Source organism: Styela clava, chromosome 9, assembly GCF_964204865.1.
Source record: "Styela clava chromosome 9, kaStyClav1.hap1.2, whole genome shotgun sequence".
Taxonomy (NCBI): Eukaryota; Metazoa; Chordata; class Ascidiacea; order Stolidobranchia; family Styelidae; genus Styela; species Styela clava.
The window spans coordinates 12,803,794-12,825,681 of NC_135258.1; the positions used below are offsets into that span (position 1 = coordinate 12,803,794).

Consider the following 21,888-nt stretch of genomic DNA (forward strand, 5'->3'; position numbering starts at 1 on the left):
AATTTTGAAGGGCTGCATTCCCCAGATAATATATTATCACATTGTTCTATTTTCACAAATTTGAGTCATCTAAAGATTCTAAACGGAAAGACTCCACTACCTGTCATAGACACTCGAAGATGTATTTGATAAGCCTTCAAAACACGGTGCGCCATTTTTAATTACGATGACGTCATCTCATAAAAATTTATAGTGAAAAACGAATCCCATAGAGCCCACAGAAATTTTTGTAAAAAATCATAGAACCAGCATTATTGGGGCAACAATCATTAACCTCTGAAAAAGCAATTGGTCTTGTAATTTGAAGACACCCAGAACAAGAATACCAACAACAGCGACATAGCCTAATAACAAAACGATCCACAGGTCTACGTCGTTTCCAATAACAAAGGAATGCCGGACTGGTATCTCGGATACCGCTATGGGAGATATATTGTAAAATTCGATGCCATTGCCAAATATACTATATCCCAATCCCGACCGAATCCTTTGCCAGAACGCTAACCACTCCAGTCTTATACAAAAACACCTAGTTTGCTTTTAACATCAGCTATTTTATGAGCCACGGTCAATACTAAAAAGTCAACCAATGAAAGCAAAAGAATAAAGGCATTACAGTCTGAGAATTACACAAATCACATTCAAATTACCTTAAATTTCTTGATTCATCGCGAATGGTACCTAATTAAAGCCTTCGCTCGTGGCCCCAACAGGAACCGCAACTGGGTGCCCTGGACCCAGTTTGAAAAACCCTGAGCTAAACCATGACTCAAGCTCGAACTGTCACTCCCTAAAATAGCAAGTCGGTTGGATGATGCATTCTTTCTTTTTATTAAACAACATATAATAGTAATTAATATATTTGTATTGATATACTGCATGACAAAATACATTATTCAAAATAAAAATAATTTTACTATCTAATTTTTGTACAAAAGTTTTTTTATCGAGGTTTGAAGAATAAAATAGAGGGTTTACACTTGTATTATAAGTTGTAAAAGGTATAAAATAGTATTCCCAGACTTCTGGCGCTATTATCATTAAAATATGTCCGTTCAAGTATGTATCGCTAATAATATTAGGATCAGCCAAGGGAAGTAAAATCAGCCACATATAAGGCAAAGAAATAAATTAAAATAATTCTTTTGAGTTTTTCTATCCTATTTCATGTACATTCACTGTTCCAACTAAAGCTAAAACTGGAATAACACTTTCATAACAATCATCCACTAAAACACTATAAAGTAACATAACCTCTTAGTAAAATATAAGTCACTAGTAATATAATAAGTAGTACAGTATGTTATAACGAGCTAGCAGTAAAAGAATAATATTAATAAAAATGAATCTTTAATAAAAGCAGCAATACCAATATATGATATGATTTTTCATAATGGTCGTTCAATCATAATTTAGCAGAAATTACCACTATATTTTTTAAACGTTCTGCACAAATAAAAGACCAAAATATAAATATGACTGAAATTTAGGTTTTGAAATAATTTGCATTTTCAAAATATAGAGTATTAAAACTGCTTAATATACCGATTCCATAACCAATTTTGCTCCCAAATAAAAGTAAAATATACCATTTTTAAAGTCTTAAAAAGCATATTCAGTTATCATCTACAAAACTCTGATTATATAAGACCATTTGTTGTGTAATATAGATAATTTCTAAAAATAAATAGAGATCGCAGGCTATTTCTATATTGCTATGTTTGCCTCACTAATAATTCTACAACATAAGGTAATTGAGCCAGTTTGTCTTTCACATATTCCGGTAGTCGCACAGTCTGACCAAACCTGTAAAATTGAAATACAAATTTATACAAAGCTAGAAAACTGTATTGAAAGAAAATTGAAAATAAAATGTTTGACTTAATTTACTTATAAATTAGATAGAAGGTAGAATAGATAGTAGAAGATAGAATTGATATTACCACCCCATGGGCCGTTCCACTTTCATCCACTTGAATCTACACACATTGTTAATGTGTTACAAATTGATCTAAAATATATATACTGGGGGTTTCTGACGGGTACCGCATCACAAGAGTTGAAGTATTTTGAGAAAAGTTGCTTTTAAACTTAATCGCATGTATTTTAATTTTTTTTATTTCAATATCTTGGTGCACAAATTGAAAAAAAATATATATATAAAATAGTCGGCCACATTTTTGCCAACTTATATTGTATTGCAACAAAACAGACAATTTGAAATATTGGAATTCAATTACATTGCTTAAATGCCGATTTACACCAATACCAACACAACTCTCGAGTGTTCTTCATCGCCTCTAGTCATGGAGTAGAAATTAATCCACCATATAAAACCAATTTACCTCTCGACTTTTCCATTAGGATGAGAATATAAAACTTTATTAGCAGATGACTGAACCATTATTTGTGATTGGTCATGATATTGAACCCATATATCACCAGATCTTAGATGAGATGCAAATCCAATGTTTGGTATATTAACTGATTTAACGACATCGTTTTCATTTGCAAGCGGTACAAAAGATAACTGTCTATGTGCTAAAATAAATAAAAATATAATATATATGTAAGATAACTAATCAACCTTGTTAAATTTCATGTTATGACACAAGTCTTAAAAATTAGGTACGTACGGTACAGATGTGTGTTCATGAGCTCCCAACAAATGTAGTGAAAAATATATTACAAATGGCATATTCAAACTATGCACCACACTTGATTAAGTTGTTTTAAGTTATTTTCTCAACTCGAGTTCATATTCACGGGCCCTGCTTAACTTAATTGTTTTGGATAGATAACTTTGGCTCAAAACCCAATAAATCCAGAAGCTGTGCACAGTGAGTAAGATATGTTATTCCAACTTTGTAGACTTCAGGGTATTTACTTAGCAAGAGCTTTGTTGTGAGCAGAAGAGCAAATGAATGCCTGATATAGCACATGAATTTCTTTTGCTATTTTCCATGGGGAGTTGCAATCGTGGGCAATGGTCTAATGGTGAAAGTGTTGGTGTCGCAAGTTGCACCTATCAGGTTCAAATCCCATGCTCATCACCCTCACTAACCCACAATGTAATAAATTAGATAGGCAATGCAGAACTGGAAAAATTCTGATATTTCAAAATTCAGTTGCTCAGTACAACTACAAATTAGTATCTGCTTGCACACCTAATTCAGAGTGAATAATCTTAATGAACAATTTTACAAAAAACTAACCTGGCCTCATCCCATCTGATAATGTAGATTTGGCTGATGTTCTAGAATTCGGTGTCACAGGCAGACTTCTTCCTGTTTTCGGACCTAGTTTCGAACTTACGCCAGTAGCTACTGTATTATAAGACAGTACGGATTCTGTGATTCGGATAGGAGGAGCAATACTTGGTGATGTTGTTAGTGCTACAGAAGGTGATGGAAGACTGTTGGGGGAGAGACAATCTGGTGGTACAGAGGATTGTGTGGGACCTCTGTCTTTCTTGGGAGGAGTTGTTGGACGAGTATTGGATGATTGTGACGATGACCCACTTGCTTTGTTAGCATTCGTGTTGGCGACATGGGCTGGTCTCCTGTGTGAAAAATATAAATTGAAGTATAAAATATAATAATTATATAAAATTAAAATGAAACATTTTAGCATTGATAAACTAAATGATTCTATTCTAATATTTATCCAAGCAGTATATATTATTTTACAGAATTCTGAAGTAGATTTCAATTTCTACGAGTCGTCCAAGATATACATATTCAGTTAGAACAAGGCTCTGTTATGCTCTGCAATTCAGCATTATGTTTTTTATTACAGTTGCTGAATACGGAAATACATGTAGACATTATTAATATCAGTCATATTGGCAATATCAAAAACAATTAAAGCTTATATTATTGTATTATCCCAACAACAAAGAAAATTACCTTGACACTGTAATTGGAAAATAAGATGACGTTTTATCTGTAGATTCCATAATATTGATCGCAGATTCCAGATTTAGACATTTTTGTCGCACTTGCATTGCATGTCGTACCATATCTTGTAACTCGATTGGAAGTTTACCGACATCACAATCGCTATAAATGCTGGAAGAAATTTATTGAAGAATAACTAGGAAACGAATAGGATTTTTATTTTAAAAGAAAGAGAAAGGAAAGCGGATAACATAATTTAATATAAGTCAGACATGAAATATCTGGATTGGAGAATGCTGTAATAGGAAACTAGAGGTTAGGTATTGTAAACCAATCTGCGATGGCATGGGGCGATGGAGGTGTCCTTTACCACATTGAGCATGCCCATCGGAATTCAAATCTTCGAATATATACTCGGTTATTAGAGGTGCAATGGAAGGTATGTTCCTTATAGTTCCTAGCATAATCAATATCGAGTGCAATCGAATTTAAATTTTTTACAAAAAATCCCATTTTTTCTCGATGCATTTGTGTCAGCATAATGCACAATAATACATTAATTAATCAAAAGGGCACCAAATTATAAACAAGAGAGAATAGCAATATTAAATAAGGACATTCAAAAAAATTTAAAATACCTTGAACTTGATGCTGTACTTTGAGAATCTAATGTCATAAGTCTTCCTGTTGAGTCAATAATTTTTGTTTTTCCTTTTGTCTGATGAATCTTAGACCCTGTTGTAAAATTTTAACAAATGCCAAAATATATGGACTAGAAATAAACCAAACACAATACTAAACTATAAAAAAATATTAGGAGCACAGAATGTCAATAAAGACTTACCATCATAAAAACAAACTTCCAAATCAGCATTTGGATCATTTTCCATCAACATGCATTTTGCTTTACTTGTGAATAAAGTAACTTTTGGAGTTTTGGAACGAACTAGGGTGACAAACCTTAATACAAGGAATTACAAATCAAAAAAGCGTTTACTGGCAAATACAACATCTTCAGAAATACATGTTCATACATTAGATGTCATTATTCAATTTCAATTCAATCAATAATTATAAAAAGCAATTATGCCGAAGAATGATATATCATGAAACCAAATAATTATTGCTTAATTCAGATTCAGATATTTATTTTTCGTGTGCAAAAACATTGTACATTTAAACAAATACTAAAAATTAAATGACTTCATTGAAAAATAAACGTACAATATTTGAACTGCAATGGACGAGGGGCCGCGCAGAGACTATTAAAAGTCATCATGTCAGCAACACCATAATTATAATTTAATTTCAATTATCAATTGCAGAATTTTTATCTAGTACTTACTTTGCGAGATATCGATATTTGTTTATATATCGACTTGGAACATTTTCTGGAGTGAAGTCTGAACATTCGGGAGTTGGTGATGGCACTCGGTCATTACTATTATCATCAGTTTTCAATTTTGGAGTGTATATCTAAAAACAAAGAGAGTATTGCTAAAATACATGGACACGAATATCCAACAACTAACTCAAACTTACACTCAAATGTGGCTGAGCATTGAGTTTGAAAAAAAATCTGAGGACAGTCATAACATAGGCGGTCATGCTTGATGGAATAAGAATAGTTCCCATTAGGTAAAATGAAATCAAATTTTGGGTAAAATAAGACCCACAGGTAATTCCAACAAATTATAAGCAAAAGGATTCTTTCTGGTGACTACTTCAATTTCAAGTGCTGAAAACTTTAAATTGATTGGCCCATGGGTCCATGAGTTGGAGGAGTCGCCTGAACAATAAAACTAACAACAACAACGATTTAGCAATACAGTCCCGAGGCCCACTTCAAGTCCCATGAATTATATTTAGTGACAACATTGGGTCGCAATATTTTTATTCAATAAAAATTGAAATAAATTTTTATGAACCTTGATGTTTTTCCCATCTTCAGAAATCCTTAAAACCTCAGTGGTGACTTCTTTTCCACTCCGGATTTTAACTGTCTCAAGACAAACTTCTCCACTATCAAGGATGCTCAACTGAGAAAAGAATATTTTGAATGCTAAAATTGGTTTGCAATCTTTGTTGTTTTCCTGGCATTGGTCCATCAATGGGTTAAAACTCAATATTTCTACCAGATATGGATAGATTATTATTGCAAAATTTGTACCTTTTTTACCGATATATAAATAGAACTAGTGCACAGTAATTACAAAAAATCATATATTTTGGGCTGCAGTTCAAGACTATTGTTTGACCCATGCAATCACTCATGGTATAAATATTGAGCAGATATTACCAAACTACAAGAATTTTCGAGTCTAAAATCTAGTGACTGAGTACTTGTTTGTGCAGAGATAATCTAGTTGCTAGTGTGGAACACCTCTTGAAAATAAAACAAACTTACAACAGAATTTTTTGTCTTTTGTCGAATTGCCCGCAATCTTTTTGAGTTGATTGTAGGAAGAGGTTCTTTCTTACCATTACGACTTGAGTCGGATTTTACAGACGGTGGTTTGCTCGTTTTCATATTAGAATCTGTAAAAAGGTGCAAAGATTTGAAACCTTAGAAAAGATTTGAAAAAAGGGACCTCCAGAAGTATGCGCACCAAGATGGCGCCCAACCTGAACATAGTATTGTGTACCGGTTAGGATTAAGGTTGTGCAACATCTTGGTGCGCATACTTCTGAAGCACTGAAAAAAGTAATAATTCTGGTATCGCAAGTTACAGATCCCCTGTTTTTATTCTCCAGAATCTCTCTTCTACACCACACATTTTATTTATCCAAACATTAAAATGAATGGGAATTTACTCTTCAGGTTCATTGATTTCTGTCATTTAATAAAAATTTCAAATTTGTAGATATAGCTTCTATTCTACCTTTTCATTTAAAACCTATTTAAACGTGACAATATGGTGTACACAATTGCTTGAAGACCTACATATTGTTAAGTAGAAAATTTATTAGTATTGACTATTGAATATGATTACCTGTCGTAGAATGAGATGGATTATGGTGCGATCTTGTAATTTCAGGTTTTGCAATATTTTCTTTATTGTTCCCGTTTCGACAATGTGAAATGGCATTTTCATCCCGGTTTCTATGTTCCTGATATCTTCCTTCATTTCTGCCAGAAGCAGATTCCAATTTTTGTGGAATTTTTTGAAGAGAACAAGTACTAGAATAAGGGTCACTGTATGCTTTTTCATTACGCCTTGTCCCAACTTGAGAAAGACTCTCACAACTTTTATACTTATGTAAACCTTCCATACCACGGTGAGAAAAGCAATATGAGCCAGAGTTACAACAACTACAGTTACCGGTACCGCCTTTACGATCGCTTTGTAAATGATTATTATTGTCCATTGATATTAAAGAAGGACTACTACCATGCCAGTGGTTTGAGTTCGATTTATAGAAATGTGGTTCGTATTTAGCAGTCCTTTGTGTAAATTTAGTGTTTTCGGTAGTACTGCTCATATCTGAACATGTACGCTGAGTGTTGAGTTGTGAGTGAGAATTTTGGGATTTCCACTCATCTGAGTTGAGATGAAATTGAGGATTAGAGTAACTTTTTCCTCTCTCATAATTTAAATTACGGGGTTGGAGAACTCTACCGGGTGAATTTTCACGCACTTTCTTAGGGGGGTTGAGTTTAGAAGGTAAAAGATGTTCTGAACTAAGATATGATTTACAGGAGTCGTTTTCTCGAGCGTTCTCTTGCTTTTGGTGAGAGTTATTTTTTCCTCGGCATGATTCGGAAACCTGAGTGCAATATTTGCCACTGTTTTTATGACACGGTGTTGATGACGAATGATAACCGGAACAATTTTCACATTCACACATATTATTACATGAAGAAGAGTCTGATTGTTTTCGTGTTAGGCACGGTTCGGCTCTGTTGGGATGAGGTACAATGAAGGGTCTTGTACGAGGGGGTAGCCGTGATGCTGTGTTGGGTGTTGCCTTACTACCAGTTACTCTGCTGCACCAATTTGTTGAATTAGTTGTCATTGTAGCGAGACCACTATCAATAGAATCTTCATGATCTTTACCTTCCCATTCATTTGTCTGTAATGCATGAAAACTCGTGATTGAAAAAACTCAAATTTTCAAATGTATAAGAGTGACTTTGATTGACTGATTGACTGAACATGGTAAGCTAGAATCTCCTCATCTGAGAAAAGTGTCTGATATTGTAATATTGTACACCGTATTCATTTTTCATTTTTTTGCATAGTTTGTATTAATCCATTGTTTGGTAGAATCATTAGAAATCGTTGCAGAATAGAATATAATTTTTGATTTTACACACATGGGACAGTTTTAGGAAACAAGGTTTTTGAATTTTAAAATATGACATATTTGAACACCTTTTGCTCTGAACAAGGCACTACACAAGCAGCCACTGCTAGCTAGGCAAGAAGCTACTATAGGTCTGAAATCTTTCTGTGTTTAAGATTGCCTACCCAAGTTATTACGCCCCAGATAATGTGGTGGGCATGGGAATCGAACCACATAAGGCGACAGCATAATCAAGTCTAAGGCTTCAACTACTAGAAAACAAAATTTACATTAATCAAACAACTCAAAATCCTCATCAGTCCATATGTTTTTTTTTATAAATTTAATTATTGTCATGATTGGTTTTCATACTCAGATTGAAGAACTATACCTGATAGCATATGATGTACTAGACAAGCACCACTTAATATAAATGATTTCAATTGCCACAATTACAATAATGAACCATTCAAAAACAAATTATTGAATCTGGATACAATATTCAAAATTACCATGAAAGAATGATCCAATACTGCTGACAATGTAATTCTATCGCTTGGATTTTTTCTAAGCAATCTCTGAATTAAATCACGAGCATTTTCACCTAGATCTGGTGGAAATTGATAATCACCCAAAACCACTTTGTTTAGTGTTGATTTCACAGCATCAGTCTGAGAAAAAAGGGATTGGATTTGAAGAATAAAATCATAGATGCCACATTGAAGTCTTGAAAAATAAAAATTTATAAAAGCATACTGCGATAAAATGCAAAAACTGTGCTATCTTTTTAATTACTTCACATGAAATCTCAATAAGACATTTTAAAAATATATACAGTATAGTACTTATTCATTACTAAACTTACATCAAATGGTGGACTCCCCACCAGGAAAGTATAAAGCATACACCCCAGTGACCAAACATCAGATTGAAGACCATGCGCACTCCTTGTAGCAATCTCACTGAAATATAGCAGAACAAATTGTTTCATTTTCAGTAAATATATTGTGACTATTTTAAAAATTATTTGAATTTTTGAAATTTTGCAATGATGTCGAAATATAAACAAATATTACGATTAAAACGTGTTCAATCCTAAAAATTTCTATCCAGAAAATACAACCAAATTATAGGCATGAAGTTCATAAAAGGCTGTAATAAAGTTTGATAAAGTTCAAAGTTCACCTTACACCGAATTCAAGTATAAATTGGCAAAACGAATAGAACATGTTAATTAAAATTAAATAAACACATACGGTGAGATAAAATTAGGTGTTCCACACATCGTAAAATGTTTATCCGTTGGCATAGAAAGTTTTGTTGCAAGTCCAAAATCTGCGATTTTTATGTTTAATGAATTATCGAGTAGCATGTTGGATAATGTTAAATCCCGATGTATTATGCCGTGTGCATGAAGATGTAGCATTCCATCGACAATTTGATGCATGAATATCCTTGCTGTTAATATGAGAAAACAGTTCAAGTAAAAAGTTATATTCAGCTACAAAGGAGAACCACATAGTTGAAAATTGTCAAACTTGATTAAATTTGAAAAATATTGGACAAGTCGTTATTTCATTTATATTGTAAATTAGGAATAAGCTTTTCATGCGAAAAATCATAGCAGACGGCAATGCAACTAGCTTCAATTCAACCACTAAAAAATGAATAATAACACCATACAATATTTTCATGGCTTCGGTGTCGAAAACTTTTGATATGGTGAAATTAGGAATCTATCGCATATCTTAAACATAGTTGAAATATTTTTATAATGTATTCTAATCAGTAAATTATCAGAATTGTCAGAAACCTTTCAAATAATTGTTGTCTGGAACAGATTATGAAATATGAATACGTTTTGCAGTATATTATGTCTATGTTTGGAGGAATGAATATAAGTACCGGTAAGTAAGTATCAAAATTTTTGTACTCTCCAGGGTATATAAAAAGTAGACAATGAATACTAAAACTGTAAAATTAAAAGGAAAACTTTTCTAACCTTGATCTTCTGACATCTTTCCTTTAGTTTTTACATAGCGACTGAGTTCTCCACTGAGACATAATTCCAAGACTAGATAAACATAAACAGTGTCTTCAAAACAATGATATAACTCCAATATAGAAGAATGTTTCAATTGTGCTTGTATTTCAACTTCATTTCTCACTCGAACAACCATGCCAGATTTACGCATTGTTTTTTTATCGATAACTTTTATGGCAACTTCTCTATTCGTCAGTCGACATCTCGCTCGATATACACAAGCAAATGCTCCTCTTCCAAGTAGGTTTGTGACTTCATAGTCTGAAATTTTGTTGCCCATCTGTGATTGGTCAACTTGATGGGGAGACATATCGTTGCCAATGTTATTGTTGTGTTTGAAATTGTTCATACAAGTTGCCATCATAACTGCTGGGAATCGTAGAGTAGATCGGAAGCAAAAATCTAGAAAAAAATTAACGTTAATAAAAAATGTATGTAAGAGTGGTTTTAAATAACTCGACTCAAATTTAGCATTGTTAAAAACTCAGATGATTAGAAATTGCTTTATAACAGTATTGAACAACTAGCTTTCTCTGAAACAAATTTATGATTCAGGTTAAATTAGTATTCACAATGAGTCATATGATACAATTTTACAATATAACAGATAAAAGACTATGAACCAATTCATTTGAATATAACCACAATCTTTGGCATACATGATAGAGTACTAAAGTACAAATATATTCATATTTAGAATGGACAAAAGTATCAAATGTACAAAAAAAAAATTTTGAACCTGAAACGTAGATCATTGAAGAAAGAAAATTGTGAAAAAGTATATACGGATATAACAAACAATGCAAAGATACATTTTTATATTACGATAACGCAGAATAGATTATTGAAATAATTAAACTGATAAGGCTTGAATACTCACCAGATAATTTCCAAGTTACTGATATTAAATTTTGTAAAAAACACCATAATCGCATTCTTCATAAACACTGGAATTATTCGCAACTTTCATACCCCAATTCAAAGTTATCAGCTTGGAAAATCATAAATTATACTAAATATCGGCCAAATGAGTCAATATCAATCACTGTCTAGCAAATTGCATCGAAGATGAAAAGAAACTGGGGAATTGCAGCAGGATATCGAGCTAATCTGTGGCTTGAATTCACAACCTGACTTGAATCTGTAATAGCGTTTGAAGTTATGTTGCCAAACGTCTAACGGCAGAAAATACTCTTGACATACCTTAACACAAATATTCAGCACAGTCCATGCAATGTCGGTTGCAGTTTAAAAGTCTTCATTCAGTGAAAGTTCTTCAGAGATGTCGATTAACAGCCGTTTGCTGCAAGCCTAGGCTGGTTACGGGCAAGTCCTATATTAGCAGTGTTCCCAATAACTTTTAAAATCCATCGTATATTACAATATTCGTGCATTTCATTACCAAAACATAATGATACAACATTCGAAATTTATAAAAATATGTTTTTATTTCACTAATTAAGTTAGAATCAACCAAATCAGTATTAATATTACATCAGCAATATCGTATGGGAACACTAACTGTCATTTGACAAAGTGTCTGTTGCCTCGGCAAACAATCAAATTTCCCTCCGTTTGATCATCAGATAGGTGGCGCTAAATCGAGAGAGTGCGTTGATTATGCGTAAAAAAGTATATCAACCACACAAACTGCCGTTTCCCCTGTTGGGTAAATAGGCAAATATAAGTATTTAATATTTGTAGTGACATCATAATAAATTCCACAAGAAACATGTTCTGTCTCGCTATGTTTACATATTCTAAAGCCGTTGCCGAAAAGGTCACACACATAGCCAGGTCGTCGCATCATAGGCAGGATTTCATACAGAAATTTCTCAATAAGTCAGCGACGTTTATAAATTTAAATACCCATTCTGGAATAGGAGGTAGTATATGATAATGAGAATTTACTCATGCTTCACGAAGAATTGGAATATTACGAAGCTCAGTGCAAAAAAAATTCGACAAGCTTTCCCAATCATGGAATGATCCATCGTCTTTCTTTCCAATCTCTATGTTGATATTTTCGAAAAAGCATATTTTAATTATACCACCATAATACTTGTTAAAGTTTCCATGTGCATATTTAAATAAACTAAAATAAGTAATAATTCAGAAAACTATGGAATTGACGCCACCTTGTGGACGTAAACTTCGAATATACACACGTGAGATTTCGTTGACCGCAAGCCCACAACATGAGAAAAAAAAAAATGAGAAATATTTTGACCTTATTTTTGAAATTTTCCATTTAGAAGAGTTTATTTTATTTTTATCTGACAATTACCTATTTAAAAAAAAATCGGCAAAAGATCTGCTGTTTGCTGTATACACAGCACGGGTGAGAATCTATTATTGGCACGAAGCAAACATGCAAATAGATAATTCTTCAGAAGTCTGGTGTTTTCAGTTCAGCATTGTCTGCCCAATTTTATTATACCATTACTATATAAGCAATTTTATTTGAGGTTTGCGACGCATCTTTATTGAAGTTTTTGTGTTAATTATTCAACATCACATACGGCCATACCTTCTCTTTGTACAACATGAGTTACTACAAATGTTTCACCGACATAAAGCTTACTCGAATTATTACATGATGAGCAATATCATTGGCGAGAACAATAAAGCAGAAACTATGACCGAACGACTCGATAGTAGATAATCAAAAATGCTGCGTTACTCGAACTGAAATTCGGTTGACCGTACATTTGAACCCACGTACATTTGTGTATATCCGCGGGTTCAATCTATATGCGGGTGCTAAAACCCATGGGTTAGGGTTAGTATGGGTTCAAATATCCGCAAAACAAATTCCATAGGTGCAATTGTCGTGGCTTAAAATGTACGGAAACCGAAATTTGGTGTGCCGCCGAGCAGTGATTTCCCTACACCCCCCTATAGGGGGTGAACACCCCCCCTAAAATTTCAAACACCCCCCCTAATTTTGAGGTGTGATTCCACACTGAGGGGTTCTGAACCGCAGTCTGCGGGCCAATTACGGCCTTTGAGTTTTAGATACCGTCTATTGTTACATCATTATCACAGTTTAAGCACGTTTATTTCGTAACAATTGAATTATTCCGGTATCTTATGTATACGTATTAGGATTACACACTGCAGTATTTTAGATATCAGCCGTATATTAAGAAAGCCTAAAGATGTCACAAAACGAAAACTAGGCACTGAAAACAGACGTTTTTTAGATGAATGACAGCGTTTTTATTTCTTTATTGAAAAGAATCAAACTTCAGCGATTTGTCTTCTTACCAACAAAATATTTCAGTTCTGAAGGAATACAACATTATGCGACATTATGATCTGTTGACGAGCTTATTTCAAAATTTAATTCATACAAAAGTCAAACAAACATGTTCAAAAAAATTAGAAATGTGTAACAAAACAAGCCATTCATACAATGCCAGATTAGCAAGTAACTTCATTAGTCACTATCAGTTGCAAATTACTTATTAAAACCTAATAGTATATATTTACGGTTGAATGCCGTGCTTGTTATCTATTCCCCGGGAATTCTATCAGCTAAATAATATAATTATTGATTTCATTACATAACAAACTGCGATGCTAGGTGTATCTAAAATCAAACCCAAAGCCTATTTTGGTGCCTATTTCTCAAAATTTTCTTGAGCGCGCCCTGAACCCCAGCCGTGTCGTCCCGCGCTTTTCCTCGCTCCCCTTTTCTGGCCCTACAATTTCATTCTGCTGTGGATTTTGGCTCGCGTCAATCAACTTGGGGGGCCCCCATGTACATCGTTTCTTAAATACATACCATTTTTTAAGAATACAAATAGCCTAGTTTTATCTCTAATAGCAAATTATTTACCACCCCCTAAATTTTGAAACACCCCCCCTAAAAAGAAAAGCTGGGGAACATACTGCCGCCGAGTGAGAGGACGTTACCCGAACGCGCGTCACTGTTGCCCCTGGACCATTCAACAAGAAAGCGATGCCGTGAATGATTCCATTACATTTGAACCCACGACAACTGCACCTGCATATATACTATTGCACCTATGTAATTTGTTTTTACTAATATTTGAGCCCATACTAACCCTAAGCCATGGATTTTAGCACTCCCATATAGATTCAACCCGCGGATATACGGGTGCAAATATATGGGTTCAAATGAACGTGGGTTCAAATCAACGGTCACCCCGTGATAACACACAAAACCGAATCTCATAGTGGCCACAGAAATTTGCTCAACTGATACATAATTTTCTATATTTTTACCTTTATTATGTTTAATTTTTAATAGGTACACATTTAATAATTATTGTTGTTTAGGTACACGTTTTGTTAATATATTAGAATGTGTAAAAACGAATCAAAATGATTAACCATTGTTCGTTATTGAAAGACGTTTTGGTGCTTGAACAAATTAATAGTCGAACACCAATTCTGAACGAATTAGCCTATGCTAGACTGCCGAGGTATCTTGGTATCAAAATTTACGGGATTTGGTAATCCCGGTTGACAGTATCCTCACCTTTTTCACCAATTTAAAAAAGGCGTGATAGAATTCAAAGTGAAAGAAAGAAATTTTTTAATTTTGAAATATAGAACGTGTACCACACAACCAACCGTCGTATCAAAGGTATTCAAGAATTTCACTTTTCAGGGTCTTACCAAGGCTTTTCTGTATATATGCCTCAAGCAGATGTCATTCGTAAAAATTTGGCAAATAGATATACTCTAACAGCACATTTTTGGGTACTCCCGTAGTATGTGAACCAAGATGGCGAACACCGGAACGTAGTATGTGTTAGGCTAGGGTTAGGCCTAAGTTTCAGGTACAAACACTACGGGAGTCACTCGGCTAGTCCCCGAACTGATTCTAAAATTATAAAAAGGAAAATTGGAATAAAATTATGAGCTAACCTTAACCTGGAATGAAATTATGACCTAACCCTAACCTGGTACCCATACTACGTTCCAGTGACCGCCATCTTGGTTCACATACTACGGGAGTACCCATTTTTGTATATTTCAGGCAAACAAGAATTGATAATTCTTAATTGAAAATCGAAGCTATGATGCTATTTTTTAAAATCTTTTTTGAAATAAAATTTTTTTTGAAATGAAATCTTATCCATGGCGATTGCATACATGCTCAGTGAAGAAGCGACTGTCGAATAAATGATTTAATTGTATAATAAAACGTAAAACAATCAATCAATCCACTTTTATAAAAAATATAATTTATTAGAAAATTTTCACAAATCAAACAAGATAAAATCGGGTAAAATCTGTAACAAAAACAAATTTTGAACAGTATCTAGAAAATAAAACAGTGACGATAAATATAAAGAACAGAATAAATATAATCCAAGATATAGCATTGATACCGTTTTGGAGAAAAATAATTTGATTGAAATTTCCAAATATATGCAAAACGTAGATACCATTTCAATAGTTTTGACAAAATACGCCATGTTGTAAATGCACAGGTATTTGACATTAATTTCGAAATGATTAGTAGATCAAAATGTTTAACCGAGAAGGGCGAGATTTTGGAGTAAAAAGAGTATAAATATGACGATAATTTTGTATGACATAAAATAAAGGTTAATTACCACAGTGCATGCAAAAAACAAGCAAAGACTCTTTTGAAATCAAATGGATTGATCTATGTTGCATTATTTCGACAGATAGTTGATTCAATTTTATTCGAGAAATTCGTATGATAACATATATAATAATATATATATACATTGTATGATGCTATATATAATATAATTAATACACTTACAGTCTCGAAACGTACAATAGAGCAAAATTTTTGTTCAAGTAAAAATAAATCATCAATTATTTATAATTTGATCATGTGAAATACTCAAAACGTATTTTGATTATTATATGGTGCGAGTTGGTTGTATCAATTTTGAATTAATACCAACAAAATAATACTAAATATTTTGACGCTAAATGAACATTTTGAAACATTGGAAATATTAACTCTAATTTTTTTCTATAAATTTTGCATTTGATTAATTTTTACGTAAGTGAACAATAATCAGTTAAAGATACAAATCAACTTAGCTAAGGATGTGGAGTAAGATACCCGAAGTCTGGTTAGAGACAAAATTGTAATTTGAAACTCATATTTATGTATTTTAAGTCATATTTACACACGGTCTAAAGTCGGAATTTTTAAGCTATAATTTCGTTTTTCATGAGTTTGGAAATAGGGTCAGTTTTCATGAACTTTAAATCAAGAGTAAAATATTTATCAATCCGGAATCACATGAGTAATAGTGAACTTCTTAGTGACGAATAAAACTACAAGGAAATAAAAATAACGTTATTTGAAAAATGAATGCTCCTGAAGTATGCGCACCAAAATGTCGCATAACCTGAACCCTAACCTGGTACACAACCTGAGTTCAGGTTGTGCGCCATCTTGGTGCGAATACTCCGGGATGTCCGAAAAATGTCAACTAGGAAAATCTGTGTGCTTTTCCATTAAACAGATTCTGGTTGAGACACAGAAGCTAATGATTCTTCTTCGTCGTCGCTTCCCGTTTCTTCGTATTCACTAGAGTGGTATCCATCGGAACCGCCGGATATTTCATCATCCTGGTCATGGACTCTTATTCCAATACGCTTCTTCTTTTTTATTTTTATTCCTTTTGAAATTTTTCCTTGCGGACTCTTCTTCCGTGGTTTCATTTCATTCATTACTTTTCTAATTGGGACAAGGTGGGTGTGAAATTGGGTTTGTACGTTTCCGTTTGGAATTTTATCTTTTTCCGTAGACGTCAAGTTTGATTCCATCCTCACTCCGTCTGTCTCATCTACGGAGCGGAAAGTTGGTACGTCCATTCTACTTTCTTGGTGATTAAATGAAATTAGCGGCTTTCTTTGTCTCTTTTTCCGAAAGTTTTTTGTATATTTAAAACTGAGTTGCACAAATTCAATCACTGATAAAAGAAAGCAAATTGCGCTCAATATATTCATATAGCACATAAATATAGTTTTCTCCCAAGGTCGGGATACCCAGCACGGAACATATCCTGATTGATCTCCCAAAGACATATGCTGACCGCAAGCCCATTCAACATTTTCACCATCGCATCTGAATACTTGAGGAACTCTGATCAAAATTATTTCGAATGGATTGTAATCATTTTTCACTGTGTAATCGGTAAAATGGAAGAGACTGTAAGCGCAATACAGTGATAATGCTTCAAGAACAATTCGCATGCATACATTTGTAAGGTAGGCAATTCTGATATTCCTCGTTATTGTGAGATCAACTAAAGCGTTATTCGCATGTGTTGCAAATACTTTCTTCTGCTTGAATGCACCCACGCTTTTTCTTCGCCTCAGCAACTTCTTGCGGTCTCTTTGATTGAGTCCGGCTTTCACACTCCCAAAAACGCTGTTGTCTTCAAGGCCAACGTTTGAATCATCATCGGCGGCATTTTCTGCCATTCGTATTTTTTCAATGCGTGCACCGACATTGAGGCTGTAGAAATGAAAAACCACAGAAGGTGCCGTTACAGCAAGAAGTTGGAAAGCCCAGAATCTGATGTGCGATATTTTTGAAAATCTGTCATAGCAAACATTATCACAGCCGATTACTTTTGTACTGCACCGAAATGCGGACTGTTCATCACTATAAACAGACTGTCCGACTGTTACTACGACAATCAAACGAAACACAAAAACGAGAAGATACCACAGTTTTCCGGCATTGCTGCTGTAGCTGCTGACATGTTCTAAAATCTTTTCAATTCCAGACCACATCTTTGGATGCTCAGTTTTTTTCTAATACAGCGAAAGCAGAATTTATAATAAGCTCTTGGTGCATAACGCTCAATTCATATAACATTTTTATGCGTGCAATATATACGCAACATTAGTTTGCGCCATTTGCTTGACACTGCGAAGGGCAAACCGATGTTGTGGACCTGTAAACAATAAGGTCGCCATGAATGTTTATTATTGAAACATTTATTTTTCTGACGTGACCCTTTTCTCATGCGTCATCATGTTGAAATCATAAAGATGTCGTGTCAAACAATAGATTTCCTAAATGTACCCAACAGGATATAGTTTCATAAACACGAATTATGAAATGGAAAACTAAAACACTGTGTGATAAATATGCGCGGGTAGGAAACAAAAAACTTACGGACGAGTCTGAGACAATCGTCGGCTTCTCGTTTCAAGTTATTTGGTCAGTTGTGGCAGATTGCGCGGGTAAAGGTTCAGTTGCTTTGTTACCACAATTGAAGTGAGGCTAATTTTTAATTCGCCGTCATATAGTTTGGATAGCAAGGTAGAATGCGCTTTGGGCACGTTTGGCTGTGCTTTTTCCTTGTGACTCTGAGTTTTACTGCTGAATTGATTAGCTGTCAAAATGAAGAATTTGATGTGAGCAGCCATGATCACGAAAGTGGTAACGCTCACCTTCATCGTCAACGAAACCCCAAAATTAAAGCCACAAAATATGAAAACGAGTTTGACATTCACGAAAACGCCACAATGCATCACTCGGGCACAAAAAATTCTGAAAGTCGCAAAACAGAATCATCTGGTCACAAAAGCGAAAAGAAACTTGGCAAAAAAGATTCAAAACGTAGCCATAAACTACCCAGACGCAAAGGTAATCGTAAAGTTCAACGGGAAAGGCAGGAAGAGCAGGAAAGAGATTGGCATTATTGTTCGGACGGACGGAGGCCTAAGCAAGTGGAAGATCTGGAGATTGATGACCACGCAGTTGGCCATATGTGCAGGGAGCTCTACCCTACTTCGACTTGTTGCTTCGATCATGACTTGACAATGGAATTAGTCGGAGACAAGGTTTGAAAATGAGCTGTTGAAATTTCCAATAGTTATCAGTAAATATTCCTATTAATACGACGCAAAATTTGGATGGTTGGAATGCAAATAACATTTCATTTTGATATCAAAATCGTAATTTTTGAACTTGACAGAAATAATTCGGTCGTTTTGTATCGAAACAACTTTTTTGAATGAATTTTGATCACGAGGGGTGGGGTAAAACAAGCTTCGATGTCTTGAATAATTTAGGATCAAACTTGTTTAGTTTACCCAAGAAATGCGTGTATATATAGGTAAATGCTGTGACATGGATAATGGGAGTGATATTTGCGGCTTCTACAAATGCTAATTAGTTGGTAATTTCAACATTATTTTGGATAGTGATTTGTTTTTCGTATCTGGCCTACGCACAATCAAAATAATTTACCGATTTGTATTATTTTATTTTTGGCATTCAAACAAAAACAGTTTTGTTTTTGGGGTGTCATCTTACCATTAGTGAGGTATTTAACACAATATCCTGTTTCATGGGACATTATTAATAACAAAGGAAAGAGGAAATCGTCCTCTGAGTTTGTAAAATATTATCTGATATGAAAGGAAACCAACTCGTCATGGATTGTGAAATTCTTATTTCAATTTGCCGACATGGGATGAATATGGATTGGGTGTAAGATACTACGTAAGTGTACCAGAGGCAGGTACAAAACATGGCGCTCCGGAAGTATTCGTACCAAGATGACACACAACCTGAACAACCAGGTTGTGCGCCATTTTGGTACGAATACTTCGAGAGCACCCAAAATATTACGTTAGTAGCTTGCTAACACTTACAAATTATCAACTGTAGTGAAATGAAATTTAAAAATCGCAAAAGGGCGGCATCGTAGTTACGTGCCCAATCAAAAAACGCTCATCGCCCCCAAGATAAACATATAGAATTCTATACTAACCTAGTTAACTACCATCAGCAACGCCGAAAGAAAATCGCACCAACCCGTGGTTTACAACCATTTCGAATTTTCCTTTTTAGGGACTAAATATATATGGTATATTACAATGATATGATTTAACTTCTCAGATTTTGGAGCAAGTTCCAGAGATGCAATGTGCTAGAATGTTGATGAAACTACGATGTGCTCACTGTTCACCAAGGTCATGGTGGCTTTTCCATGCACCAGACATGGTTCGATATCCACATAAGCGAGTATTGCCGATAATGTGTCCAAGCTTCTGTAGGAGATTTCATCGCCTTTGTCGGGATTCTGTGGCTGGTAAGTTGAGGTTACAAAGCAAGTATATACTGTATGTATTTTTGATCGGGTTTATTGGAAAGTCACCTCTCCGAAGTTAACTGTTTCGGCAATATGAAGTTAAATTGATTCCACCACTAAGAATATCAACCGTTCATACACAACATTTTTCCAAAAATATTATGCCGTTTTGTATAAAACTGATGCATAACGATCCAGTTTATCGAAACGGGCACAAGTCGAGATTACTCTCACCTTGTCCAACAAATCTTGTAATATCTTGGTCGGGTTCACTTTGGACTCTTTCTTGTCATTTTTTCAGTAATGAAAATCCTCCCGATTTCTTCGCGATAGATAATCATGTCGCCCGTTTTCGATTTTTGTCGCGATCCGTAACATTAGATAAGGGTATTTTGAACTACTTTTATTTAACTACACATTTTCTGGTATTCACGTGTACTGTCCTATATCATACCACCAATACAGTTGGGTTAGCTGAGTATTTCTGTGAGGATTTATAGCCGAGACAAAGCGTATTTATTTTATCAGGACTGGAAGGAGATAACTTTTGTCAATATCACACAACAAATGAAGAAGGTCCTTGCTTCCCTGATTCGTTCGTCAAGCGCGGAACGATTGACTGACCTGGATAAAGTTATCTTGCATGCATCAATTGCCACCAACTTTCATATTTCTTGGGGGTTGAAAAGAAGAATTGTACATATAACCGTAGTTGACTATTATGTTTTTGCTCCAAACTACCTTATCTAACTATAATTAGCAATGTGGGTTGATTTTGCGGAACTTTTGAGTATCTACGACAAATTACTAAGTGCATACAATGCATTTCTATTTTTGTTAATGATTAGAGCAAGGGTGCAGGGGTTCTCAAACCCCCATGGGTTCACGAGAAGATTTCCAGGGGTGCTTGGATGACAGTCGAGTTTTTGCATGTTGCTGTTTTTTAATATCGTTTATTACTACCATGGGAAAATGCGTGCCCATTAAAACTAGACGCCAATTAAAACGTAGATTTTCCCCGATCTTGCATTGTTGTGATTGTGACGAAACAATGTGAAGTTCAAGACTTTGCGTACAAAATGTGAAATCTCTAAAGACGGCGTGCTGCGAGCTTTGGAGAATTGATTATGCTTATTGAAACTTTGGAGAGTTTTTAAGAATTCATTAGTTAGGCAGACAACAAGGGCAATAATATCAACAAGACCATTTAATTTAGTTGCATATGGTCAATAAATTAGTGTTGCAACAAATTGTTAGTCAATATATATCAGTAGATCACAACTTTGTTCGGTGTCTGATTACCGGGGGTTCGCGTTGATTGTTTTGTGATTTGGGGGGTACTTGACAGAAAAAAGGTTGAGAACCCCTGGATTAGTGCATTCACGCCTATATCCAAACGACAATAAACATTTGTTCAGTTAAAATACAAGGTTAAATTCCAATATCTAGTAGCCACATCAAGCTATACCAAAGAACTCTTTAATTTTTTTGCAAGAGTTACACCAGAGAAATGCAACTAGCAGAAACTCTTCTTGAATTGCCATTGAAACACTTTACCTAAACTGCTTTG

The 21,888-nt window shown here is 34.5% G+C and overlaps 3 protein-coding genes across 4 annotated transcripts; 1 reads left to right on the top strand and 2 right to left on the bottom strand.

The window, feature by feature from the left end:
• Positions 1-812: 812 nt before the first annotated feature.
• LOC120339201 (serine/threonine-protein kinase PLK4-like) lies at positions 813-11,779 on the bottom strand. Of its 2 annotated transcripts, none has more exons than XM_039407285.2 (15): positions 11,434-11,779; positions 10,189-10,632; positions 9,443-9,644; positions 9,052-9,148; positions 8,699-8,857; positions 6,893-7,973; positions 6,307-6,437; positions 5,828-5,938; positions 5,245-5,375; positions 4,744-4,859; positions 4,538-4,634; positions 3,909-4,070; positions 3,216-3,562; positions 2,346-2,541; positions 813-1,806 (listed from the first exon to the last, which is right to left on the bottom strand). In XM_039407285.2, exons 2-15 carry the CDS (start codon positions 10,592-10,594, stop codon positions 1,716-1,718), a joined length of 3,327 nt encoding a protein of 1,108 aa, XP_039263219.2. In that variant the 5' UTR covers positions 10,595-10,632; positions 11,434-11,779; the 3' UTR covers positions 813-1,715. The 2 variants fall into 2 exon arrangements, with proteins under 2 accessions (XP_039263219.2, XP_077972136.1); XM_078116010.1 differs by lacking the exon at positions 11,434-11,779 and adding an exon at positions 11,111-11,414.
• A 3,316-nt stretch (positions 11,780-15,095) lies between these two features.
• LOC120339646 (gap junction beta-2 protein-like) lies at positions 15,096-18,209 on the bottom strand. Its single transcript, XM_039407812.2, has one exon. It carries the CDS (start codon positions 18,001-18,003, stop codon positions 16,717-16,719), a length of 1,287 nt encoding a protein of 428 aa, XP_039263746.2. The 5' UTR covers positions 18,004-18,209; the 3' UTR covers positions 15,096-16,716.
• Positions 18,210-18,396: 187 nt separating this feature from the next.
• LOC120339533 (uncharacterized) lies at positions 18,397-21,141 on the top strand. The gene is made up of 3 exons (XM_039407683.2): positions 18,397-19,062; positions 20,126-20,318; positions 20,847-21,141. The coding sequence occupies exons 1-3, from the start codon at positions 18,544-18,546 to the stop codon at positions 20,939-20,941; spliced, it is 807 nt and encodes a 268-aa protein (XP_039263617.1). The 5' UTR covers positions 18,397-18,543; the 3' UTR covers positions 20,942-21,141.
• Positions 21,142-21,888: the final 747 nt, after the last annotated feature.

Excerpts from the sequence above, each read along its gene's own strand:
- LOC120339201 (XM_078116010.1), bottom strand. The coding sequence starts at position 11,165 with ATGCGATTATGGTGTTTTTTACAAAATTTAATATCAGTAACTTGGAAA. Across the intron at positions 10,633-11,110 it reads AGTAACTTGGAAATTATCTG|ATTTTTGCTTCCGATCTACT; the intron begins GTGAGTATTCAA and ends ATTTTTTTCTAG. Across the intron at positions 2,542-3,215 it reads ATCAGATGGGATGAGGCCAG|CACATAGACAGTTATCTTTT; the intron begins GTTAGTTTTTTG and ends TATTTATTTTAG.
- LOC120339646 (XM_039407812.2), bottom strand. The coding sequence starts at position 18,003 with ATGTGGTCTGGAATTGAAAAGATTTTAGAACATGTCAGCAGCTACAGC.
- LOC120339533 (XM_039407683.2), top strand. The coding sequence starts at position 18,544 with ATGCGCTTTGGGCACGTTTGGCTGTGCTTTTTCCTTGTGACTCTGAGT. Across the intron at positions 19,063-20,125 it reads TGGAATTAGTCGGAGACAAG|ATTTTGGAGCAAGTTCCAGA; the intron begins GTTTGAAAATGA and ends TTAACTTCTCAG. Across the intron at positions 20,319-20,846 it reads TTGTCGGGATTCTGTGGCTG|GACTGGAAGGAGATAACTTT; the intron begins GTAAGTTGAGGT and ends TTATTTTATCAG.